The sequence below is a fragment of the Leucopleurus acutus genome (assembly GCF_964270905.1).
Source record: "Leucopleurus acutus genome assembly, chromosome: 12".
Classification (NCBI taxonomy): domain Eukaryota; kingdom Metazoa; phylum Chordata; class Mammalia; order Artiodactyla; family Delphinidae; genus Leucopleurus; species Leucopleurus acutus.
In genome coordinates, this window is record NC_139154.1 from 47,537,532 (window position 1) to 47,565,047 (window position 27,516).

A 27,516-nucleotide genomic window follows, 5' to 3' on the forward strand; every position below is an offset into this window, starting at 1 on the left:
AAACAGTGGTATACTACATGGCATGTCATCTCTCTGCTTTGATTGATTTTTTTTTTAAATGAAAGGTTTTTTTGTTTATTTATTTATTTATTTTTGGCTGCGTTGGGTCTTCGTTACTGTGCGCGGGCTTTCTCTAGTTGCGGTGAGCGGGGACTACTCTTCGTTGCGGTGCGTGGGCTTCTCATTGCAGTGGCTTCTCGTTGCGGAGCACGGGCTCTAGGCACACAGGCTTCAGTAATTGTGGCACGCGGGCTCAGTAGTTGTGGCTTGTGGGCTCTAGAGTGCAGGCTCAGTAGTTGTGGCACACAGGCTTAGTTGCTCCGCAGCATGTGGGCTCATCCTGGACCAGGGCTCGAACCTGTGTACCCTGCATTGGCGGGTGGATTCTTAATCACTGTGCCACCAGGGAAGCCCTGATTTTTTTTTTTTTTTTTTTGGCTGCGTTGGGTCTTCGTTGCTGTGCGTGGGCTTTTCTCTGGATGCGGCGAGCGGGGGCTACTCTTCATTGCGGCGCGGGGGCTACTCTTCATTGCGGCGCGCGGGCTTCTCATTCTGGTGGCTTCTCGTTGCGGAGCACAGGCTCTAGGCACATGGGCTTCAGTAGTTGTGGCATGCGGGCTCAGTAGTTGTGGCTCATGGGCTCTAAGCACAGGCCCAGTAGTTGTGGCACATGGGCTTAGTTGCTCCGTGGCATGTGGAATCTTCCTGGGCTAGGAATCGAACCTGTATCCCCTGCATTGGCAGGCGGATTCTTAACCACTGCGCCACCAGGGAAGCCCTCTGCTTTGATTTTAATTATGTACGTGAAATACAGAATGTATATGTCAGCCATAGAATACTAGGTTTGGAGTTGGGAGGAGTGCTTGAGGTCATCTAATCTAGCTCCCATATTTGCAAATAAGAAATTTTTGGCAGAGCAGGGACTAGCACCCAGATATTTTAACCCCCTATTCAGATTCTATACTACATTGCTACTGAGTGTGCATAGCACTGTGGAATATATAAAAAAGAGCCTTTGAGAAAATTCTGATGTGACTAGGAGCCAGTGTGCACATGAAACAGAATTAGAGTCCTTTGGGTGACTGTTCAATATATAATGAATATTATTTTTAAATGTGACTTCCAGTATTACTTTAATTACTTTATAATATGCTAAATTGTTTGGCCAATTTTTGCCCCATAGGTTGCCCTAGAAGTTAAGAGGCAGGAGCTAACTACAGCTAAGTGGCTGTAGTTATCAGGGAAGGCTTTATTTAGGAGGTGGAATGTGAACTAGGCCTTAAGGGTAGGTAAGGATTAGATGGACAGAAAGGAGCCACTCAGATGGGAGGGTATATGAAGGAAGGCAAGGGGTGTGCAGTGAAGTCAAGGCTGTGAGGCACTGGGGGCTTGCTCATCTTGCTACATGTTGAGAAGTGGTGGAGAACGTTTTTGGATCATTCAGTTGGAACCAAGTAAAGCAAGGAATTTGTTGGAAGAGTTAGGAATTTGAATTTTATCTGAAAGTGTGTAAAAGGAACATGCGGTCAGTTCTTAAAAAGTGGAATGATGTGATGGTATGTCATCTGACTTTTCCTCTCATCACTTTATTCTCTCCAAGGTCAGTGACAAGTAATCTGCAGATCTTCAGACTTAGCGGCCTTTTTTCAGTCCTCATTCTCCTTGAGTGTTGAAATATTTGACCATCCTCTGCTCCTTGATACTCTCCTGCCTTTGCTTTCATGTACTGTTTTCTCCTCAGTCTCCTACTACCTCTCAAGTTTACCCTCTGTCCCACATTTCCTCTCTGCCCTCTAAATGTGGGGAGATCACAAAACCAAGTGTCTTTTATTGTGAGTAAGGGGCCCACTCAAGTTAAGGAGAAGAGGGCTTGAGTACTACAGCTAGGGAGGTATTAGGAACCAAGCAGCTCTAGGGGCAGCCACTTTGTCTCAGTCATGGCCACATGGTGTGTCACTTTCCTGGCCTTCCTGCTTCTCTTTATATATATTCTTCTTTACTCCTCTTGCTGGCTTCTTTGCTCGCTCAGGGTTTTTGCTGCTCCATAACTCTGACTTAAAAATAATTTCAGTTTATTATCACCCTGGTTCTTCCTCATGGCATTTTTTCAGCTTCAACTAATTGGTATTTTTCTCCATGCTTTGCTTAGATTCCTGTGAGAGAGAATCAGATGCAGCTTATCACTTGTAGGTAGATGACGTGGGTTACTGGTTGGCCACTCTATGGATTGACTTCAGGTAGTCAGGTAGTACCCACCCTGAATCTAACCAGCTTTGGGTGTGGGCTTAGGGACATGACGTCTATGATTGCCCCTTTGCAGGGACTCTAAGCAGGGCAGCTCCATTTAGAGGGGGCTATGGGTGAGCAGGCACTGCAAAATATGTCTCTACTTTTCTTCTGTTTTTTTTGTTTGTTTGTTTTTTTTTTGAGGGTAGAAAGCGAGATTTATTGAGTACACTGCAAGGGAGCAGCGGGCGAGACCAAGAGGGGGTCTTCCTTGGGGGAAGAGAAACTGGGCTTCTTTTTGGTCCCTTTTGGTCACGCTTAGATTAATGTTCTACCCATATGGTGGTTAGGGCTACGTATGTCATAGCTCAATCTTCCTGGTATACCAACTGCTTGCGACCGTTGGTAATTTCCATTGGGGGAGGGTGTGATTGTCTTATCTTGAAAGGACCTCCCCAGCCTAAGATGGCTGTTGTATTGTTAAGCTCCACATTTCCCCCCCAACAGATCAGCAAAGTCAAATCACTGACATCTGGGTGACAATATCATCTCATGCTACTTCTGCTGAGAAGGGGCGATGTGGGGTCCCAGTTGGCTTTGCTGATCAGCTCTGGGGCTGTGGGATAGTGTGTGAATAGAAATTTGGGGAGGCCTGTTCAAGAGTAGTCAACTATATTGATTATAGTGGTTGGAATCCTTGTCTTGTCACCATTTGTAGCTTGATGGAATGAAATCGTTTTTTTAGTGACTCACTTGAAGTACCTGGAAATGTTGGTGGATCAGGATGGACGGTCCTCAAGGGAGGATGGAAAGAGAAGGGGAATCTCACAGCATGCCTGGATTCGCCAAGCCGCTGCTGCCGACCGCACCAGGCGTTGGAAGTGAGGAGTACCAAGGCTAGGGCCAAAGGACATTGCCACCCGATTAGGCAGGGACGGTTGGTCGGTATGGGACTGGGTTTTAGGTCCGCTGAAGAGTTGCCTTGGCCAGGATACGCAGTCCCCCGGTCTCCAGGGACCTCAGACCATCGGCAGTGTTGAAGAGGAGAAAAGACCATTTCCAGAATGTACCCCTTAGGGCGAGAGCAAGTTGGAGTCTCGTCCTGGAGGCTTTTGGGTCCCACCAAGGAGCAGATGTGGCCATTTGCCCTGAGTCAGCAGGCCGATCGCTACCTGTTGGAAGACGGATCAGAAAAGGCAGAGAGAGGAGAGAGCGGTCTGGTCCCTGTACTGGCCATCAAAATGCCCACAGAGTGTGGCAATGGGGCTGGCAACATGGGTGGTGAAAGAATTTACCAAGCCAGAAGTGAGGGTAGAAAGCGAGATTTATTGAGTACAACGTAAGGGAGTGGCAGGCAAGACCAAGGGGGCATCTGCCTCTTCTGTATTCTAAAATGCATATATATCATGGCTCTCCCAGCTACACCTCACTTCTCTTTGGAGCTTTAGTTTTGCATTTCTAGCTCTCTGTCAAATGTACATATCCACCTGGGTGTCTCTCCATCACCTCAAAGTTAGCATGTTTAAAATTGAGGTCACTTTTCTTCCAAAACCAGTTCTTACTCTGTGTAGAATAACTAGGTTTTCTTAGTCTCTAAGCTTCCTTTATAATCCTGTTTTCCTTTCTTTCCATATCTGATTGGTCACCAAAATACATAGTCTTCCTTTATAAAATCTCTTGTATTGGTCCCTTCCTTTCCATTCACAATGATACTGCCTTTATTTTGGCCATTAGCACTACAGGCTTGTTTTTGCTACAGTCTCCTTGATAATCTCCACGTGCCTGTATCTCCTTCACCAACCAATTAGAGCTGCGAGGAGAATCTTTGTACCCCATTTTATCATGACTCTTAGCTTTCACTACTATTTTCTTAAAGTTGGTTGTAGATATTTATCATAAGTAACTCTCTATGACATAAGTGGGTGTGGTAAGGTGATTGTTAAAATTTTATTCCCAATTCTTTAGGATTTTTCTATCTCTGGTAATGAAGGAATGGTGATAGGAGACGAATTTCAACATTAACAGCAATAAGAAAAGAATGAGACACATGTAGATACACAAACACAGAGATCTTCCAGCTACATTGTTAAGTCAGAAAAGTAAACATGATACACAAGTGTGTGCATGTACATGCATAAAAAGAAAAAAAGTGGTAAAGTATATACACCAAATTAGCAGTATCTACCTCTGGGAAGGAAATTACGTGGCAGCAGAGGACATAAAGAGGGAACTTTAGTTTTACTCTCCATATTTTAGTTATGTTTATCTTTCTCTTCTTTTAACCACCAGGATATGTTCATGTTTTATTTTTTAATTAAAACATTAGAGAAAGGTTGCTCTCTTTTTTTAAAATTTATTTTATATATTTATTTTTGGCTGCGTTGGGTCTTTGTTGCTGCGCACGGGCTTTCTCTAGTTGTGGCGAGCGGGGGCTACTCTTTGTTGCGGTGCACAGGCTTCTTATTGCAGAGCACGGGCTTCAGTAGTTGCGGCTCGCGGGCTGTAGGCGTGTGGGCTCAGTAGTTGTGGTGCACGGGCTTAGTTGCTTCACGGCATGTGGGATCTTCCCGGGCCAGGGCTTGAACCCATGTCCCCTGCATTGGCAGGCGAATTCCTAACCACTGCACCACCAGGGAAGCCCCAAGGTTGCTCTTTTGATGTTAGAAAATAACTAGACAAATTGAGCCAGAATTCAGGAAGCATTCTGGGTTTTTGTAGAATGGCAGTAGTCACCAACCAAATGCCTTTATTTCTACATAGAAAAGCAAGAATATTAAGCTATATGAAGACTAAACGATATCAGTCATTGTAACTTCTAATATTAGGGGCAGACTTAATTGGTTGCTTTCAGTGGAATAGATTGTCAAACATTTGATTAAAAAAAAACCCAAAAAACAATTTGTTAATGGCATAAACAACCTTATCATTAGGTATAATCTCTATTTAAATATTTTTTGGAAATTTGTAAATGCTAGTTAATTTCTTAATCTTTTTTTTTTTTTTTTTTTTTTTAGTTGAAGTGGTTTGGTAAATGACAAATGCAACTTGGCATTGAATGATATAATTCTTCTTAGAATGTCTGTCTTTAAAAATGTAAAAAGTGGGCTTCCCCGGTGGCGTAGTGGTTGGGAGTCTGCCTGCCAATGCAGGGGACACGGGTTCGTGCCCCGGTCCGGGAGGATCCCACATGCCGCGGAGCGGCTGGGCCCGTGAGCCGTGGTCGCTGGGCCTGTGCGTCCGGAGCCTGTGCTCCGCGACGGGAGAGGCCACAGCAGTGAGAGGCTCGCGTACCGCAAAAAAAAAAAAAAATGTAAAAAGTCATTTGACTTCATATATTTTTTTTTTAAGATTTTTTTGATGTGGACCATTTTTAAAGTGTTTATCGAATTTGTTACAATACTGCTTCTGTTTTATGTTTTTGTGGTTTTTTTTGTCCCCGAGGTATGTGGGATCGTAGCTCCCTGACAGGGATCCAACCCGCACCCCCTGCATTGGAAGGTGAAATCTTAACCATTGGACTGCTAGGGAAATCCCTGACTTCATATATTTTAGTTAATTGTTCTTTGAACTTTCTCTTAAAGCTGTCCAGGCGAAATCGAAGCGAACCTTAGCCAAACCCAACATGAGGAACATTGTGGTGGTGGATGGTGTCCGCACTCCATTTTTGCTGTCAGGCACTTCGTAAGTATGAAATGATTTTGCTACATGTTCTTTCTTTCTGTCTTTTTCTTTTTTCTCTCCAGCTGTATTGAGGTGTGGTTAACAAATAATAACTGTATATATATATATGTATATATATGTATATATATATACATATTAAAAAACTATATATATGTGTGTATATACATTGTGAAATGATTACCACAGTCGAGTTAATTAACACATCCATCACCCCATGTACTTTATTTATTCCTTTTTTTAAGGCACTTTCAAAAGGGATCTTTGTCAGTGTAACCCAGTAGGTAATACTATTGCTAGTGGACTAATATATGAAAAACATTTTCATGAAATTAATACAGAATAAGTCAAGCCAGTGGTGAAATAATGTGACAAAATTTGTTTTTTATCCATTCTGCTGAGTAAGCCTCATGTAGTGTTAGATTGAACCAGTCATATTTTAAAAACCTAGTGTGGGACCAGATAGTTTGCTTCTAACAGAGATATCCTTTCCTCATCTGAAGATAAGTACTGTACATTGTTTCTGTGCCTCTTCAGAAGTTTGAATATGGAGGATGTGGGCCCATGGGCATTCTGAAGGGCCTTTAGTCTGTGGCTTTGGTTTCCTGGAAATTATCAGAATTGGAGTTGATGGACTGGTCCAAACCCTGGTACAGCACAACCCCAAATAAATGGAATAAGAATGATCCTAGACCAGCCCCCAAGTTCCCCAGAACCAAACTGCTATTCTCCCTAGACTTTTCTCCTCCTTTTTCGTCCCCAAGTGAGGCCCAGGCTGTCCAAAAGTTGACGATGGGCTTTGGGAACTAGGTGCAAACTAAATGAAACATTGGTTCTATTCTGTTTAGATTGTTCTATTGTTTGTATTTTGAACTAACAGTTACTAACTTAAAAATATTGCTAGGGAATGCCAGGCATCTGCTAAAAATAACAAGACCTTTCTGTACTAATATGGGAAGATCTTGAAGATATGTTAGGTGTAAAAAGCAAGGTTCAGAGCAGTGTGTATAGTGGCACCGTTTGTGGAAGATACAGACCTGTGTGTGTGTATGTGCGCACGCGCATACATACACAAACAATAAACGTTCATTTTTAAACGATGGTTTAGAACCTAGAGAGTATTTTTCTTATATAAGTGAATGCTGGTGAAGTTTCTTCATTCACCCTCTTCTCTCAATATAGTATTATAATTTTCCTGTACTGACACAACAGCAGTAAGAGTAAGAATCTGTAGCTTTAGCAGCAGAGAAGTGATGAGAGGGGATCCTCCTTGTACTCAGCAGTAACAGGGTAGGAAAAGAAAGTTCCATCAAGAGAAAAGTTCTTGGCTAGGAAGACCATTTTTTTGTAAGGGCTGTTTGTATACTGTGTAGAAGTTTGATTCCGACTGTTTTACTAGCTGTTAAAAGAAATACAAACACGCTCAACTATACTTACATTTGCTTTGATAATTGGTATTTGCGTGAAGTTTGAGATATTCACATTAGCATAGGGTTTATTCCTTTTGTTGTGTTTTATTATTGTGTTTTAGTTTAATTTAGGATCCTAATTGAGAAAGAAGATAAAGTTCATGAGTAATTTAGTGACACAGAGAAGAGCATTGAGTAACGTAAGAAAATATAATTAATAGAGAAGAAAGAATAAAAATTTTAAGGTAATATTCATGTACAGAACAAAAGTGACCAAAAAATAATATAGAAGGAAGAATTTATAAAGAAGACAAATAGTTAAGTCATATTATTAATCTTATGATTGAGGTGACAAATGAGTCTTCTATAACAGAAGATCATTTTCTAGGTAGAAAAAGATCTTTTTCTGTTTAATTTGAAGAAGCTTTGCTTTCAACTTGAGTGATATTTGAAAAACCAAGTTTTTCTTACAGGTAGAAAGCACTTTGGAAGCACTCCTAGGAGTACACTGCAGCAGTGACATTTGGGAGTCTATCACGCATCCTGGTAGAGAGGGGTATAGGAGCATGAGAATAAAGATTGTAAAATGCTAAATAATTATTGAACTCATAGATTCAGACATTTTAAAATTGACACACAACTTTTTCCCAAGTTATTCTGCTCTAAATTTGAGGGAACTGGTTTTACCTATGAAAGATTTTTAAAACTACTGATGATTCTTCTGTGATTCAGAGTAAAAATAAAAACATTTTTGGATTTTTTAGGTTTTAATTTTTAGGAATTTAAAGAATGAATATTCTTATTTAATCCAATGGTTAAATCTTTGACTTAAAAATAAAGGGCAGTGGTTGAGAGTCCGCCTGCCGATGCAGGGGACATGGGTTCGTGCCCCAGTCCAGGAAGATCCCACATGCCGCGGAGCGGCTGGGCCCGTGAGCCGTGGCCGCTGAGCCTGTGCGTCCGGAGCCTGTGCTCCGCAACGGGAGAGGCCACAGCAGTGAGAGGCCCGCGTACTGCAAAAAAAATAAAGATAAATAAAATAAAGGAGAACTTAAAAGGTGGGGTTTAAATAAAAATATTTTATTAAATAAAATATTAAATGTTAAATATTTAACGTGTCATGCTGAACAATACGACAGTAGGCAAGATTCTTGTTCGCTTCTTAGCCAGCTCAAAAGGAGTCAAGGCTTGCCAGATTTTTAAGGCTTACAAATAGCAAAGTCACACTATTTCTTCATTTGGAGTGATGTTAAGTGCATTTATAGCATCATATGTTAGATTATTTCTTTAGGTATTTCAAACAGAATGAAAAACATTTTTTATTAAAGCTCTAGGCTTTTGGTTTAAATTATTTTCTTTCCCCAGATATAAAGACCTGATGCCACATGATTTGGCTAGAGCAGCGCTTTCGTAAGTAAATGCAGTTTCATTTTAGTTCTTACTTCATTAAACGTACTTCTCTCCAGTTTTTACACTTGAAATAGCATGTTTAATGGAATTTCCATATCTAAGGTATGTTAACTTTTATGTGGTGAGAAAAAACAGTAGACTTTACCGGATTCATTGATTCTTCATTTTAGCCACATGTGCTACACAAATTCAAGCAGCTGGTGAATGTCAGCGACCTTTATTTTGTAGGCGTGACTATTTCTTGGCATGACAGTATTCCTTGATGAGTACTGTAGCTAGCTGCCGGTTGTAAACAATGTAGGGCTAGATTGATCAGGCTAGTTGTACATTGATCAGGCTAAATACAATACATATATTTGATGATTATCTTAGAAACTTCATACTGTACGAGGATAGCTGAACAAATAATGCAAATACAGATGCAGAACCTGTGTATACAGAGGACCAACTGTACTCTGCCATTTTATTTAACGGACATGAGCATCCTCAGATTTTGGTATCCCTGGTGGGATGGGGATGTGGTTATTTATCTAGAAAAAAGGCTAGAATGAGCCTGAAGTTTCCTGTGCAAACCAAATAAAAATGTAAAATTAGATGTGGTTGCATGAGATTGAGATGGAAGAATAATTTGATGAGTGTCAACATGTAAGGCATTATCATTCATTGATGCTTTGCCTTTGTGTCTTTAAGCAGCTACAGGTCTTTCATAGTTTGAAAAAACCCTTCTTTGCACCTTTTTGCCCATCTTGTTCTGTTTGTTCTCTTCCTGCCAGCCTCTAAGAATGAATGAAAGCAGCAGTTGCTTTTCTTTTCTTACTATCCATTTATTCTCCTTAATCCCATAATTGCTTCCATTCCCATTGCTCTACAGTAACTATACTTTGGAAGCTTCTCTTAATAATGACTGTGTAATCACTAAACGCACCAATGTTTTCTCAGACTTCAATGACTTTGTCTTCTGTAGCATTTGACATTGTCAGCTGTACTTGAAACTGTCTTCCTTTGACTTCATGTTACGCCATTACGGTTTTCCTTCCATTTTCTGACTGTTTCTTTTCTACTTCTTAAAAAACTGGATTCCTTCTTCTATCTCGTTTTTAAAGGTATTTTGTAAGTTTTAGTCCTTAGAACTTTGCATTTCTCTGTATGCATGCTTTTCCCTAAAAATCTCATCTACTTAATCTTTATTTTTTTATGTAGAGGACTTCCAAATCTCTAAATTTGACCTGTTTTCTTAGGTATCTCAAGCTCAGCATGTAAAAAATAAAAATTATCTTTTCCCTGAAGCCAGCTTACTTTCCCATTCCTGATAATGGTGCTGTTTCTGATTATGGTCCCAGGCTGGAGATTTACAGGTTTTTCCTCAACTTTCTGTCTTAAAAAATGTCAACTGTACAATAAAATTGAAAGTGAACACCTAAATACCCCTCACTTAGCATTAATAAGTGTTATTATTTTGCCATGTTTTCTATAGCTATATGGTTTGAAGCATTTGACATTGTTTCAGGCATCTTGATACTTCAGCCTTAAATTCTTCAGGTAGTACTCCTGAGAATGAGGACCTTCTCTGTTATCCACAATACCATTACCATAGCTAAGATGATAATGATTGTATGATAACTTCTAGTATCCAGTTCATAGTCAAATCCCCCACACTTGTTCCAAGAATGCCCTTTCTTTTAATTTTTTTTTTTTTCCAAACCAGGACCTGGTCAAAGTTCATATTACAAATGAACATGTCTCTTTGGTCTCCCTTAATTTAGGATATCCCTCCACTCCACCCGCCATGAGAGTGACTTTTTGAAAAGACCAGGCCAGCTGGCCTGTAGAATGTCCCACATTCTGGATGTTTCTTCATAGTAATATTTAACTTTCCTCTGAATTTCCTGTAAACTGGAAGTTAGATCGCTAAGCTTGATTAGATTCAGGTTAAACATTTTTTGGCAAGAATGCTTCATAGGTCAAGTGCATGGGTATTGCATCATGTTAAGAGGCGCATGATGTGTAATGTTAAATCTAATCACTCGGTCATGGTGATCAGACCACTAGATCTCTTCATTATAAAGGTGTATTTTTTTCCTTTGCAATTAGTAAGTCACCTGTAAAGTGATATCTTAACACCATGTAAACATCTTGTTCCCCAACAACCTTTGACCAAATGGTCTTAGCATTCATTGATAATTTTTGCCTGGATTAGTTATTACATTAGAGATTACAAAATTATGACTTTGATCATTCTTTTATTCCTCCTGTATTTATTGGTTGGTATTTTTCTGTAAAGAACAGCTTTCCTTTTTTTTTTTTTTTAAGTGATGTGGACTTATAAATTTTTATTTATTAATTGTGTTAAAGCCAAGCTTGGTCACTGTTCTTTTTGAAGCTCAGATTATCCCATAGTTTATCTGTGGGAGTTCCTTCAAGTTGGCTTCTATGGCCCTTTTGTTTTTTAGTATAATATTGTTTTTTGAGTGTAATTTGCATACAATAAAATGCACATATTTTTAAGTATATAGTTTTATGAATTTTGTCAAATGTGTACACCCTTGTTCCTGTTTTTGCTATGGTCCCATTAATCTTTGAGTGCTTTCTTATTTTTGGCACAAAAAAGATCAGAGAGGTTCACTTTGTACTTTTCTTGCCTTAGACCTGGCCTCAGTCATTTTTTAAAAAGTTAATACCTTTAGGGCTTCTGTGGTGGCACAGTGGTTAAGAATCCGCCTGCCAATGCAGGGGACACGGGTTCGAGCCCTGGTCCAGGAAGATCCCGCATGCTGCAGAGCAACAAGGCTCGTGTGCCACAGCTACTGAGCCTGCGCTCTAGAGCCCGCGAGCCACAACTACTGAAGCCCGCGCGCCTAGAGCCCGTGCTCTGCAACAAGAGAAGCCACCTCAGTGAGAAGCCTCCACACCGCAACAAATAGTAGCCCCTGCTCGCCGCAACTAGAGAAAGCCTGCACACAGCAACAGAGACCCAATGCAACCAAAAATAATTAATTAATTAATTTAAAAAGAAAAGTTAATACCTTTGCTAGTAAGTGGCATTTAGAAACCAAGTCTGAGTTCAAGATGTGCTCATTCCTACTGGAGTGTTATTGCTTCTAGTCTCTATCAGTGATCAGAACTAGAAAAATATATGTTATTTAAATTGTGTTTATATTGATATTTCAAATTTAACATAACTGGGATTTTACTCTTTAATTTTCTATTTGTTTCTCTTTTCTTCTTTTTTTAAAAATATTTATTTATTTATTTGGTTGCACCAGGTCTTAGTTGCAGCAGGTGGGCTCCTTAGTTGTTGCATGCGAACTCTTGGTTGCAGCACACATGTGGGATCTAGTTTCCTGACCAGGGATCGAACCCGGGCCCGCTGCATTGGGAGCTCAGAGTCCTAACCACTGCACCACCAGGGAAGCTCCCTCTTTGATTTTTGACTGAAAACTTTGGTTTATGTATCTGTTTTATCCTATTTCAAATTATTTTTTTTTAATTTTTTTATTGGGGTATAGTTGATTTATAATCTTATGTTAGTTTCAGGGGTACAACATAGTGATTTAAAACTTTCGTAGATTATATTCCAAATTATTTATGATTCTTCCTATTTAAATTGAGCATCAGAGGTTGACTTTTTAAATTAGACTTTAATTTCTTTGATAAGGTGCCACATGCTTGTCAAATTAAGGAAAAGATCCAATCTCTACTCTTAAATCCGAAGTTAACCTTTTAACCAAAGTTAACTGTAGTGCTTTATGTGATGATCTATGGCACTATCTTGAATGTGTGAAATGTTTCTTTGCTTTGGACTTCTGCTGGCAGGGGTTTGTTGCATCGGACCAGTGTCCCAAAGGATGTTGTTGATTATATCATCTTTGGCACAGTTATACAGGAAGTGAAAACAAGCAATGTGGCTAGAGAGGTGAGTAAAACAAACTTTGTATTGTTTATAAAGGTTGATAGGAGAATCAATTTGAGTTTTAATTAATAGAATTTACTCTTTAAAAGTTTTTAAAATTTATTAAAGTTATATTTGACTTAAATGTGATTTTACTACTTGAATTATTTTATATTTCAAAGAATTATAGTATAAATCAAATGATGTACACTATACTAGGACATATTTATACTATATACCAAATCAATTATTTAAGCTGGTTTGTGATATTTTAGTTTGTTTTCTCTTAGGAAAATAGAGATTATGGCAAAGTATGGTTGATGTGACTTTTAGTAATGCTAGATATTGTGGCCTCTAACTTAAAATTTCAACATTTTACAAAGAACTTATTTCATAACACGGTTTTTGTTGGAGGTAGCCTTGCTTATTCATTTTTTCCCTTTGACTAGATGACACATAGGGCAGTTTCTTTTTTTAACTATTTCACTTTTACCCTAGTTGGCAAAGCGCCATGTGGTGTTTATTGGGCGGCTGAGATATGACAGGCCTTGGAACTTCTGCAGCACGTTCTACAGGCATTTCATAATGAATAATCCAAAAACATTTTCTGGGCTTTGTTTCAATTCAAAAGTGGCTATTTGGGTAAAGTTGGCTCCAAAGCACATTTCAGTGTGCTAAGCATTTTCTTTATTTCTGGTTTGTGCTTGCCATATTATTGTGTTCAGTATAGTTGGAAGGTCAGTAACTTTCACCACTGTCAGCCAAGAGAAGGGGAAACGAGCAGGACTGAAAGTATTTGTTTTGTCCCCCCTTTTTACTCATCAGTATATGTTAAGACTGCTCAAGGCCTGGTGTTACCGAAGTCCGCCATAATCAGCTACTGTATATTGTAAGGGAGGCAGGAAAGAATTAAGAACAGGAAGAGAGGGGCTTCCCTGGTGGCGCAGTGGTTGAGAGTCCGCCTGCCGATGCAGGGGATGCGGGTTCTTGCCCCGGTCCGGGAAGATCCCACATGCCGTGGAGCGGCTGGGCCCGTGAGCCATGGCCGCTGAGCCTGCGTGTCCGGAGCCTGTGCTCCACAACGGGCGAGGCCACAACAGTGAGAGGCCCACGTACCGCGGAAAAAAAAAAAAAAAGAACAGGAAGAGGGTTTTTTTTCCCGTCCTGATTTTTTTGTTTTTCCTGGACCTTCACACTTCTAAATGTATCAAATATGACAACTTCGTGAGTATATCAACATTTTCAACTTTTATATTCTGAAAAAAACAAAGTGACTCTTGTAAGAGTGCTTAAAAAGTAAATATTAAATCTGTTTCAGTTTTCTCTATATTTCTATTCTATCCCAACACTAAAGCCATAATGCTTTTTCTTTCTAAATTTTTTTCTGGAAATTTTAGGTCCATATGCAAATCTCAGCTATTGATTGACATGTGGTAGATTCCCTCTCCCAGCCCTGTACTAATACTAAAGGCTAAATTGAGGGGATATATTATAAGTATGTCTCTCTATAGTTGTTTTGTAACCTAAAGGCTACTGTGACTTCCAGCTAGAAAACTTTAAGCACCTGTTGTCTGTATTAATAGTGTAATAATGAAATCCTGAAAGGCTTCTGCTGCTGAGTTCCCATGAACCTGACTTCACTGAAAGGCCTCAGCATACTTCCCTGCTCTCCAACTTAACTAAGAGGCATTTTCCTCCTTTCCCCTCATTGTACTATCTAGAGCCTAAGCTTGCCTTGAGAGCTATTCAGACTTTAAATAGAAACATGTAGACAAGGTTCACCATCAACCATTTCTATTTAAAGTTCCTTCAATCTTGAGAGTCATCTGGGGCCAAGGGTGTGACACAGGCTAGAAAGGACCACGTGAGGATCAGGCCATTACAACCTCAGTGCCCTTTACACTTGCCCTACTGGGAAGCTCTCCTCCCCTTTCCCTTGGAGACTTGCCTCTCTCTTCCTTCTGGGTTGGTTTACATTGAGAGGCTGAGGTGCAGTTGCCAGCGGGTAGTTTTCAACAGAGTGTTGGGCACTTAGTATCAGGCCTCACTGGAAAGACCAGAGTAAGGTCATGTTGCATGTACACTAACACATTTCTGTCCCTATGGATTATGGTGAATGGTGGTAAATGCAGTAACTAGTATAGGTAGTATAAGTATGAAGACAAAAATCAGTTAAGAAGCAGAACCCTTTAATCTCAGCTTTGGAAACATGTTAACCTTACCAAATTATAGAAAATCTTGTATTCTGAGGATAAATAGTTTGAGAAAAAGGCCACCAAAAATTAATTCCCTTAATAGGAACCAGAATTTCATAGTAAATGATGGTGGGGGAGATGAGCTGTTGAGAGCTTTGTTTTTAAAGTGAAAATTTAATATTATAAAAGTAAGTATTTTATTTTTGCACCTATGCATTAGTTACTTACATAAACAAAAATGGAATCAGGCATTCATTGTTTTTTTGGCAGCATAATTTACTCAATAAATAGTATAATAAAATAATAGATGTCCTCATGTCCATTTTTAGATTAAAGGAGGGCCTCAGTTTTTCTCAAGGCCCCTCAAATTACTCTCTTTTGAAGCACCTCTTGTGTCATCATCCTGACCAGTTTTCTCATTTCCAGTTGTTAACTGGTCTAACCCTTATTTATCAGAGGTTCACTTGAGGCTCAGGCAGTTTTCCAAAATTTCTTTCAACTTGAACTCTTGCGTGTTTGGCGTGTTTTCCAGTTCCTCTTTGCGTTGGATCACGGTGTGCTGTCTGAAATATCAGGCAGTCAGTGAAAGTAGAGACGCGTGTAAGCAGGCAAGGACCTGTGTGGGAATCTGTTCATGATGAGTCAGTTCTTCAGAAATGAGTTTCATGTTTGATGACTTTGCTTTACTACTAAGCCTTATAACTGCAGGAACATAGATCATGAGAGCCCCACACCATGATATAGGTCATCATTCCCTCAATTGTGTGTAGCAGGTTTACTTTAGGTTTACTTGCAAATTTAAACAAGTTAAAATCAAATTACATATTAATGTCCTTAAAGCTCTGAGAAAAGCATTGCTAAGAAATTAGGTGAACTGCAAGACTGTTGTAGGCTTGTATACCACACTAGAAAATGACTACAAGGAACTTGGCAGAGTGCTTGTCAGTTAATGGCTAGACAAAAAATTAGTAAAGCATTTCTGTGATGTGCTTAGTTTTATTTTAAATATTACTCTATGGATTATTGACCTCAAATCCTTTCCTGATGTACCATACAGTGAAGTATTGCTTCAAGCGCCATTTACATGTAGCACTGCCTTCCTAAGTGATGCTTTCATTCACTGTTTCCTGAAGGCTGCCCTTGGAGCTGGCTTCTCTGACAGGACTCCTGCTCACACTGTCACCATGGCTTGCATCTCTTCCAACCAAGCCATGACCACAGGTATGTTTTTTTGACCGCAGAAGGTACATGTTGGTTCTCCTTTGTCTTTTATATGATCATTAAAAACTACTCTTAACAGAAATAAATGATCTGTGTGTTTCAAAAAATAAGGTAATGTTTAAATTTTTTGTTTTTGTTTTTTTTGCGGTACGCGGGCCTCTCACTGTTGTGGCCTCTCCCGTTGCGGAGCACAGGCTCTGGACGCGCAGGCTCAGCGGCCATGGCTCACGGGCCCAGCCGCTCCGCGGCATGTGGGATCTTCCTGGACCAGGGCACGAACCCGTGTCCCCTGCATCGGCAGACGGACTCTCAACCACTGCGCCACCAGGGAAGCCCAAAAGTTTTTGATTTTTGACAGTAGTTCTCAACCCTTTTTCCCTGCCCTCCGTGCCTGAGGACCACAACCATTCTTGTAGTTTCTCCATCAGTAGTGTGGCTGGCTATCTCAGGGATTGTTTATTGTAGGGATACTTCCAGATTTGAGGCATGAGAAGTTTATAACCTGCTAGATTTTAGTTAGGTGATTCTAATATGATACTCCCCCACGAAGATTGTGGCCTTCCTCCCTCTACCATTGTCACAGTGATAAGTCACTGCTTTAGGTGATACAACTCTTTTCCTCTACTTTTTCCCCACATCTAGGCATTTTTATAATTAGTTAGAAATTCTCCTAAAAAACGTAGCAAATCTGTGGGACATTTTGTAGCATCAACCGTTATTGTGAAAAGCCAGGAAACGTGAAAGATATGGTCATCATGTGCTCTCTTAGTGACATCAAGTCCAGGTTGCCACCTAAGGGGTGGCAGGGGGTAAAGCCAGAGGCAGGGATGGGGGCATTCTCCACTCCACGCAGCATGGGACCGCTTCTGGGTAAAGTGACACAATACTTGCCAGTGGCCATAAAGAGGGAAAGGGGCTGTCTGCCATCTAAAAGCCAGAATTTCTCTAGCTTCTAGTAGAAATTGAAATTCTCTTTATAGGAAAAAAGTCATAATGGAAACTAAAGCTGGGAGCATATAAAATATGCCAAAAGTTCTGGTTTAGAATACGATTCGTTTGAGAGTTGGTCCAGTGGATACTTCCGGAAGTTGATGTCCATACAGCCTGAATGAAACTTGTTTTTCTCCAGTGCGTTGAATGTATTTTTAGTCATTTCAAAAACTTACCCTAATCCCTCTGAAGAGTTAAAAACCTTAATTACACATGTTGTACAATGCTAGTAACTATCATACAATTTTTAAATCAAGAAGCCTAAATTTAAAAAAAGGAAAAGCAGCTTCAATTACCAATGGCCTGTTTATCTATACAAGAGATGCTCATGTACCTGTGCCCTGTGCCCTGTAGCTGTCAACTTGATTGCTTCCGGCCAGTGTGACGTGGTCGTGGCAGGCGGTGTAGAGTTAATGTCTGACGTCCCTATTCGCCACTCAAGGAAAATGAGGAAGATGATGCTGGATCTCAATAAGGCCAAGACTCTGGGTCAGCGACTGTCTTTAATCTCTAAATTCAGATTGAATTTCCTGTCACCCGAGGTGAGAATTGTGAACGCTTACATAAAGACTTGTGTTGCCGAAGCATCCCATTGCAGAGATTTAGACTTAGGGGAGACAGCATGGGTTCAGTTATGCTCTAGCAGTTGCAGATTCTATTAGTTACAGGGAAGGGTTAATTATTTGGTCAAGATGGAAAGAAAGAAAAAATAGTGGTTCGAAGATTTGAATTTGTAAGCCCTTTTTAGAGATGCCCTGCTCAGAAGGAACTTCCCTTGTCTTGGTCTTGATTGATAGTAGACTTTAACTTTCCCAAATAACCCTAGGTGTGGTATAGCACCTGTGAACAGTGTGTCTGGTCCTGAATATCTCGTTTCCCAGCTTCCAGCAGTGGCCGAGTTCTCCACCAATGAGACCATGGGCCACTCTGCAGACCGACTGGCTGCCGCCTTTGCTATTTCTCGGCTGGAACAGGATGAGTATGCACTGCGCTCACACAGCCTGGCCAAAAAGGCACAGGATGAAGGACTCCTTTCTGATGTCGTGCCCTTCAAAGTACCAGGTAAAACAGTTTGCTTCACTTTGTAGGGGAGAATCTCTTAATGCTCTTGATACTTGTTAGGGAGTTCTGGATTTCTTCTAAAACTCCAAAGACCCCGAGTGACTTTCCAGTAAATATGATGGTTCTCTTTCCAAAACACTCAGCCTTTATTCTTAAACATGGACTCAAGTTTCAATCCTTGTTGTAACAGTAGGTAAACATTTTTTTTAAGATTTTATTTTATTATTTATTTATGTATTTATTTTTGGCTGTGTCAGGTCTTAGTTGCAGCACGCGGGATCTTTGTTGAGGCATGTGGGCTCCTCGTTGTGGCGCGCAGGCTTATCTCTAGTTGTGGCGTGCGGGTTTTTTCTCTCTAGTTGTGGTGCACGGGCTCCAGGGTGTGTGGGCTCTGTAGTTGTGGTGCGCAGGTTTCAGGGCGCGTGGGCCCCGTAGTTTGCGGCACACAGGCTCTCTCGTTGAGGCGCGCGAGCTAAGTAGTTGTGGTGCTCAGGCTTCGTTGTCCCAAGGCACGTAGGATCTTAGTTCCCTGACCAGGGCTGGAATGCATGTCCCCTGCGTTAGAAGGTGGATTCTTTACCACTTGACCGCCAGGGAAGTCCCTGATAAAACTTTTAAAAAGAGAAATTTTTATGTCTCCTTTAGATCTTGCAGATATGTTTTAGTTCTTATGTGCATGCCTGTTTTTAAAATTCTTCATTCATATCTCTTCTGTATAGAAGAGCCAAATGTGAATGAATATCTTAAGAAAATAGGGTATCCTTTCTAATGTTAAATCATTTAGATTATTTCCCAAAAGTCTTAAGAATTTATTTTCAAATTTGGTAATACCTTGATAACTATAAAAGGCTTTCTTTTTAGTGAATATCTGTGGTTTACATTTTATTTGTTCTTGTAATTTTTAAAGTGTATTTCTCTGGAGAAGATATATAAAGCTTGTTGTGCCTTAGAGTTAAAAACTTCATATTTTTATAGGAAAAGATACAGTTACTCAAGATAATGGCATTCGTCCTTCCTCCTTGGAGCAAATGGCCAAACTAAAACCTGCATTCATCAAGCCCTATGGCACAGTGACAGCTGCAAATTCTTCTTTTCTGGTAACTATGTGTGCTATATGTGTTTACTAGTGATCTTTTATATTTGTGTACTCTCAATAGAAAAGCCTGAAATAGAGTTATTTGTGTGTATTATGAATAGAGACTTAAAAATATACTTCCTCATTACAAAGATAATATTAAAATAGAATTACAGTTTTTAAAGCCATAGAAGTCTCCTGATCCAGTCACCATTCTGTTACAAAAAAGCTGTTCTCTTCAGGCACTTCAGCAGTCAAAAAACTTTGACTGCCTGTGCTAGGCACTGGAGATAAAAAGAACAGTTTATTGTAATGTAGTGAGAAAGTGCTGTGAAGGCTATAAGCATAGGCTCTTGGGGAAGATACATAGATGGGTGAGTCAAAGAGTCTTCTTAGAGGAGGTGACCCTTGCTCAGAGAATCTTGAAGGAAGAGTACAAGCCAATTCAGGTAGTGTATAAATGGCATTCTAGGCAAAAGGAACAGCAAATGCAAAATCAGGAGTTAGTTACGAGAGCAAGGACCTCTTTGGGGAAAAGCTTGGTTGGAACATAGGATATGAATTCAGGGAGTCGTATAAGACTTGGAAAGTAGGCAGAGAGAGTGACGAGATACATCTCCTAGCTCTGATTGTTAGAAAATTATGTTTTATGCCGGCCCGCAAATTACTTGCCTATAACCATCGTGGAATAAATCTACCCTCGTTTTCTGTTGTTGTTATTTTACTTATATGCAGGTAGCTTCATGTCCTTGCTTGGGTTTTTTTTCTTCTCCTCAATTGAATGTCCCTGCTGATTCTGCTTCTGCTTGGGAGATGTGGTTTCCCTTCTCCTACTACCTTGGGTGTAGTCTTCTGGATATAGTTCATCTGGTCAATGTTTCTTTGACAGCGTAACTCCTCTACCCAGGTATACAGTCTAGAAACATAGGCAAATGTTTGACATATTTGACTTTGGTAAATGATGATTTAATGCCTGCTCTTGAGCTCGGGCAAGGGTGCCTGAAGTGGTTCCAACAGGATGATGTACCACTCTGTAAAGCCTGAGTGGTGAAGGGCTGGTTAGGTGATTATTTCCGAAACCAAGTTGGATGATAGGGCCATATGGTATGGGTTACACTCTTGGCAGATCTGAGCCCCCTTGATTACTTGTGGGGTGTGCAAAAGGTTCAGGTTTATTCATCAAAAGTCAGAAACACAAATCGTCAGAGGTAATGCATCACAAATACATGGATTTTCAGAGGTTTTGTTAACGCACCACATTCACTGCAATTTTGCACAACTGCACATTGAATATGTTGTTGATGTGATATCATTATGTATAGTCACCTGTGTTTCCAGACTTTATGCCCGCCTATCAGTAGTGGCTACATAGCCTCTTCACAGTTACTGAATTGTAAAACTATGGTCTGATGTGGTAGAAATTGTTTTGATTTTGCAAATTCTAGGGAGTAGTTTCCTTTCCTTTGGAATTTTGGGTTTTTTTTTTTTTTTTTTTTTTTGAGCTCTTTTTTTGAAGCAATGGTAAAGGGCTTTTGTGAGTGGTACTTCTTTGTCCCCCAACTTCTCAGTTGTCAGTTGGAAGAAAGCACGTGGGGTAGGTCCAGAGAGGGAAGGCCATGGTTCTTATGTTCTCAGCTATCTACCTATTTCTTCTTCTCCCATTGTTATAGTCTATAAATAGAAGAAAATCACCTCGAAGCCACAGGCAGGAAGCAGCTGGGAAACAGTCCAGAAAATGTAAAAATAAATCAGTAAATAAGAGATTTTTTTTGGAGATTGTTTTAATTCATAAAATTCCTCATATTCTGCACTAAAAGCAAAAAACTTTTAGTTTATCATGAACACATATTTCTAGAGTTACCTATTCTCCTCATCCATTTTGATAATTACGGTACTTTCTGAATAGGCTCTTGTACCCTCGTCTTCCAAAAGTGGGTCGGTGTGTGTGTTTGAATTGTGACCTAACGATGGATAAAATGAAAAGGTTTTGTTATATAGAGGCACTGTATAAGTGTCACTGGTTGGTAGATTTAGGAACAGGGCATAGAAGGTGGCTGAATAAAGACCACCAGAGAGGCTGCAGAATTTTAACATTTTTGTTCCGGTCAACATTTCAGACTGATGGTGCATCTGCAGTGCTGATTTTGGCAGAGGAAAAAGCTCTGGCCATGGGTTATAAACCGAAGGCATATTTGAGGTAAAGTAAGTGTTCAAATAAATTACCTCTGGTTTCTTTATTTTAGTACTAGAGCTGACTCCTCTCTTCTCTTACCTAGGGATTTCGTGTACGTGTCTCAGGATCCAAAAGATCAGCTTTTACTTGGGTAGGTACCAGTGTGTATCCTAGGATTATAATGAAGAATACTTGGTTACCAATGTTTCTTACATAGATTTTAAAGTACATTAAGCCCTGAGTTCATAATTGGCTTGTGAGTTGGGTTTTTTAAATAATAGTAATCTTTTATGTTGCTTTATCATTTTATAGTTTTGGAGTCTTTTCCACTTTTTCCTATACTTTTCTACTTATAATTACAATATATATACAATTTTGTATTCTTCTTTTACATTAAGATGTCATAAGCATTTTTTTCATATTGCCACACACTCTGCAACAGTCTTCAGAATAGCTTTTTATAAAAGCCTCCTAATGTTTAGACTCCTCTCCCTCCCTCACGAGGCTCTACCCTCACTAGCCTCCATTATGTCCTTTAACTAGCCATGCCCTTTCTGATGCTCCGCCCTTTGAACTCTGTGTTCTTCTAGCTCTTCATATTATTAATTTGTCCTTCTCATTAATTGTTTACTTGCTTATTATCTATTTCTCTGAGTCCAGAATATCAACTGCAAAGGGCAGAGGCCATGTCTGTTCAGTTTAATATTGTATCACCAACACTTAATATTTGTACAGTAGAATCAGTGAGTGAGTGGAAGACACTCTGATAATTATGTAGAACTCAGTTTGGGGAATATGAAGGAGCTCTTAGGTTAAAAATTAAAGTTTTAATATTGTATCACTTACTTTTTTCTTTTCAGACCAACATATGCTACTCCAAAAGTTTTAGAAAAGGCAGGATTAACAATGAATGATATTGATGCTTTTGAATTTCATGAAGCTTTCTCAGTAAGTCACTTTAAAGACACATATCAAAGGACTATAATCATTTAATATGAGTAAAACAAGAGTGGAGCTTTATATTTGAAGTACTGACTTACACTGCTGGGAAGGGCATGATGGGAGGAATCCAGGGCTACACACACAGTGCTAAAAAACATACCTTTTGAAGCTGTCACTTTGAGGCCCTTCAAAAGTACCAGATTGTTTCTTTGGGAAATATTCACTGAAAACTGATTTAAAGATTTGCTTAGCTTTAAAGTTAGACAAACTCAAAGAACGCCTTGAGGGACATTACTAACAAGGTCCTTATTGAGTTATTTTCCTTTCTAGGGTCAGATTTTGGCTAATTTGAAAGCCATGGATTCTGACTGGTTTGCACAAAACTACATGGGTAGAAAAGCCAAGGTAAGTTTCTGGTTAAAAATATGCTCGAGGAACTTCCCTGGTGGTTCAGTGGTTAAGACTCTGCTTCCACTGCAGGGGGGCATGGGTTCGATCCCTGGTTGGGGAATTAAGATCCTGCATGCTGTGCAGTGTAGCCAGAAAACAGCTTGAATTTCCAAAGCACTTTAATATTTGGAGCTTTAATACCTGCTAATAAAAATATGAAGAGGTTTAAAAAAATATATATGAAGAGGAAAGCTGCTGCTGCTTCTGAAGAATTTTGTGTTTCATTACATGTATGTATTTCCTAGTTGAAAAATACCTCCTGGAAATTCTTTAGAAAAAAATAAAAACAAGGATAAAGAAGATGTGGCACATATATACAATGGAATATTACTCAGCCGTAAAAAGAAACAAAATTGAGTTATTTGTAGTGAGGTGGATGGACCTAGAGTCTGTCATACAGAGTGAAGTAAGTCAGAAGGAGAAAAACAAATACCATATGCTAACACCTATATATATGGAATCTAAAAAAAAAACAGGTTCTGAAGAACCTAGGGGCAGGACAGGAATAAAGGTGCAGGCGTAGAGAATGGACTTGAGGACACGGGGAGGGGAAAGGGTAAGCTGGGACGAAGTGAGAGAGTGGCATGGACATATATACACTACCAAATGTAAAACAGCTAGTGGGAAGCAGCTGCATAGCACAGGGAGATCAGCTCGGTGCTTTGTGACCACCTAGAGGGGTGGGATAGGGAGGGTAGGAGCGAGACACAAGAGAGAGGAGATATGGGAACATATGTATATGTATAGCTGATTCACTTTGTTATACAGCAGAAACTAACACACCGTTGTAAAGCAATTATACTCCAGTAAAGATGTTAAAAAACAAAAAATAAAAGCAAAATTTTAGGTTGTCTTTGTTCATCCATTCTGATGTTAGATGAAAAATAAGTGGGCCCTTGGCTTTCAGAATTGATTTAGAATCTCTTTCTTTTGCAGTAAAATAACTTGGGATTTGGCTTAAGTTAGTTACTTCCCTTTATTGCCATTACTACCTGTTAACTACGAGCCTTGTCTGATTCTTAAGTAAACTCATCTTTATATTTGTGTCTATTTTTGTGGGAGCCAGGTTGGATCGCCTCCTTTGGAGAAGTTTAACATCTGGGGTGGATCACTCTCCCTGGGGCACCCGTTTGGAGCCACTGGCTGTCGGTTGGTCATGGCAACTGCCAACAGATTACAGAAGGAAGGAGGCCAGTATGGGTTAGTTGCCGCCTGTGCAGCTGGAGGGCAGGTATGTCACAGAAGCTTCATAGGAGCTTCCAGAAAGTCATTTTCTTGGAAACAAAACAAATTCATCCAAGAATGATTTAGCTTAATTTGAAACAGTCTTAGAGCGATTTTTCTGATGACAGACAACTGGGAAAAAAGCAGCCCATTTTTGTGGGGAGGGAGTACAACTTTAATTCTGATAGTACTTTGAAAGGAAGAATCTATTTAAATCCAAGTTAGTTTTTTCCCCTAAAATAATGTTTATGTTTTTTGTTTATAAAAGTTATATATGCTCCTTATGGAAATTATGAAAATACAAAAAGTATTTAGAAAATAAAATTATAATCACTTATAATCCCGTCATCAGACACTATCATTATTCACACTTTGATTTATTTTCTTCTTTAATAATAAAATTTTATCCATTTATCTAGTCACCATGAGACGTTATCCATGAAATCTCTCCAAGTCTTTCTTGAGAACTGAACTATACCTTAATGGAGAATTAATTTGCCTCTGGATAACCTATTGCTGTTTAGCTGAGGAAAATTATGGTTTTCTACAGATTTTTTTTCTATCTGCTTTACTTGTGTTACTGACGAAACTTCCTACCTGCTATAGCATTTCACGTGGGAATAAAATCCAAAAGGAAGGCTGGTTGTAATCTTTTTTTTTTCCCAACCCTGATGGAAACAGATTTGATTTTTCTCCAGATAACAGAAACTATCTGTTGCCGACCAAGAGGAATAAGATATGTAAAAGTATAAACATCTTACATTTAAAAGCCTTTATTTATGGCTTTTTCTCAGAGACTTTGAAGAAGCAAGGGATCAGTTATTTTTAGGTTGGAATATTTTAGACTTCACAATCAGAAGTATTTTCTAATCTGTTGTAACTTCATTTACAGAAAACCATGGTAAATCAGGACTGGAGCCCTCCCTCTTATCTTTCTATGCCAAATTTAAGTGCGGGAGGTAACTAGTGCATAGCATTGTACACAGTGCATAGTCCACATAGGTTAATGTCCTTTGGTTTTGAGTGTTTGTTCCCTAATTTTTTAATCTAGCACATAGAGGATTAATAACACAATGCTAGGTGCTTTTGTGGATGAACAAAGAATAATATCCAGTATTATTACTTACCTCTAGAAGTTTACAGTATAGTGAAGAAGGACATGATGCATCTTAGAAACTAGATTAAACTTGGCATTGTTTCATCAAGAGCCAAATGCGTGCTACAAACATGATTAGATCAAAGGAGGAATCCATCATTGTGGATCAGGGTTTCTCAGCTCTGGCACTAGTAACATTTTGGGCCAGATAATTCTTTGTTGCGGGTGAGAGGACTGTGCTGTGTGTTGTAGGGTGTTTAACATGGTCTCTACCCACTAGATACCAGTAGCAAACCACCCCCCTCACTCCCCACCACCCCCCCCCCGCCCCCCTGCCAACACACACAGTTGGGACAACCAGAAATATCTCCAGACATTGCTAAATGTCCTCTGGGGAGGGGAGGGAGCAAAATCACTGCCATTGAGAACCACTGATCTAGTGCAATATAAAAGATTTGGAACATGAAAACAACACAGTTGAAATAAAACAGGAGAAGGAATATTCTACCTTATTATGGGCCCTTCTAGGACAACCCCAAGTCAGTCAATCCTTCCCATCCATATTTTGTTGGCTTGTGCCTGTATCAAGGTATTTAGCAGTTTGTTTTGAACTACAGTGTATATTAGATTGAGGATACAGACCGTGTAGCAAAACTTTGTACCCACACAGTGTTCAGCTTGGTGCCTTATAAATAATAGTTTAATAAATATTTGTGGGGATTGAATTGAATCTAGAAGCAGGGAGATTAGTTAGGCTATTAAGTAGTTTGATAGCAGTCCAAAATATAGAATGACTATGATTATCAGATAGGATTTAGACTCATGAAATCATTAATTTCTATACTAGGTTTCAACTAGGGAGATAACTTGGATATAGCACTGTGCCTAGTACTAGGAAAGGGATTTTCTACCTTTTTACCTTTGTGGGACCTCAAATCATCATCTTCACCCGCATAGAGTAGTAAAGAAGAGACCAGGTTTTGGAATCATCTGGTTTCAAGTCCTGACCCTGTTACTTAATAGCTTCGTGGATTTGGATGAGTAACTTAACCTCTCAAAGCCTCAGTTTTCTTATCTAGGAGAGAGAGAAGGCTGTTGTTGGATTCACTGTATTGCGTTTATTTTTATACAGCTAAAAAAGCCCCTCTGGCTTATTTTAATAGTAACCACTTACGGAGCATCTACTAGGAGTCAGACTCTTCTAGATAGACTCTGATACACATGTGTATACATGTATGTGTGTGTGTGTGTATACATACATTGTATGCTATCTAATGTTCACAAAAACACTTTGAAGTGGGCACCATGAACCCCATTTTAGAGAGGAAGTTGAGGTTCAGAATGGCTAATAACTTTCCCAAGATCACACAGTGTTTGAATGGCAGAGCCAGGATTAAGTTCCAAAGCCTATATTTTCCCCATTGTTCTGTGCTGCCTCTGTACTGGCTGGATTCATTGCATTTGGTTGCTCTAATTGAACTTTATTTTCCTTTACAGGGCCATGCTATGATAGTGGAAGCTTATCCAAAATAATAGATCAAGAAGAGGTGACCTGGAGTTTCTGTGCAACACTCACCCTAGGCAATGCCATTTCAATGCACTACTCCGTGACATCTGTAGTTCCTAGCTTCTCTTAGGAAAACAAAATTTGTGGCCTTCTGTTAAGTACTTTGCAGTTAAGCCTTGACAGTGTTCTGAGCTTTCCAATAATCACGGCTTATTACTCTTTCAGGAATTTCTTAGTTACCAGAATCTCTCAACAGTGATAAGTTTAAGCAGTTGTGCTTGGTCTCTATTTTTATGAAAGACTGAACGAATGGTTGCAATTTTGGAGAGAATTTAGCTGAGATTTGGAATCACCTTTGTAACATTTGCAAGTTATAGCTCATTCCTATTTGTGACCTAAAGATAAATGTTTTCTATAAAATACAAACCAATGTGCCTAAATTTAACCTAATTATGGAAAGGTAATTTAGAATCTAAACATCACTGAAAATTTACGGAAAATGTTTAGATATGTAAATACCATGTTGATTAACCTTAATAAAGTAGAGAAGTGTCAGAGCGCCGTTTGCATTGTTTTATTAGAGGTTAGACGTGGTTCCCTTGCTTAGGGACAGATTTTGCCTTGGGTTACTCATTTGTAACTTCGAACCATTTTAGTCAGCCATGAAGCCGCCAGGATCATAAAGAACGTCCTGCTTTAGAATAACACCATTTTTTTCCCCAGCGCCCAATTGAAATAAATGTATTTTATCGTTTGGAGATGTTTCTGTTTGCCGGGTGTAATGAAATGTAAAGAAATTTCAAAAATTTGGTCAACATACTAAAAATTCTCTCAGTTTTTTGACAACCGAACTGCATTAAATAACATGTATGCTAGTGCATTGCAGAAGCAAAAGTCGCAGTTGCAACCGTTCATGTGAATTTCATTTAGGTCTGTGAAAGTTACTGGCAATCAGAATCATACTCTAGT

At 39.5% G+C, this 27,516-nt stretch overlaps 1 protein-coding gene across 3 annotated transcripts in view; it reads left to right on the plus strand.

Moving 5' to 3' along the window:
- HADHB (hydroxyacyl-CoA dehydrogenase trifunctional multienzyme complex subunit beta) overlaps positions 1-27,516 on the plus strand; it is a 36,435-nt gene extending 8,919 nt beyond the window's left edge. The window contains exons 4-16 of one of the 3 annotated variants that reach the window (XM_082852181.1): positions 5,808-5,907; positions 8,679-8,723; positions 12,537-12,636; positions 15,941-16,028; positions 17,373-17,560; positions 17,900-18,080; positions 19,056-19,177; positions 21,273-21,352; positions 21,432-21,479; positions 22,189-22,276; positions 22,601-22,675; positions 23,787-23,951; positions 26,538-27,516. In XM_082852181.1, coding sequence (XP_082708307.1) covers positions 5,808-5,907; positions 8,679-8,723; positions 12,537-12,636; positions 15,941-16,028; positions 17,373-17,560; positions 17,900-18,080; positions 19,056-19,177; positions 21,273-21,352; positions 21,432-21,479; positions 22,189-22,276; positions 22,601-22,675; positions 23,787-23,951; positions 26,538-26,573 — 1,316 coding nt within the window. In that variant the 3' untranslated portion in view covers positions 26,574-27,516. Of the gene's footprint in view, positions 1-5,807; positions 5,908-8,678; positions 8,724-12,536; positions 12,637-15,940; positions 16,029-17,372; positions 17,561-17,899; positions 18,081-19,055; positions 19,178-21,272; positions 21,353-21,431; positions 21,480-22,188; positions 22,277-22,600; positions 22,676-23,786; positions 24,473-26,537 lie in introns of those variants that run through there. The other 2 variants (XM_082852179.1, XM_082852180.1) reach the window with 2 other exon arrangements.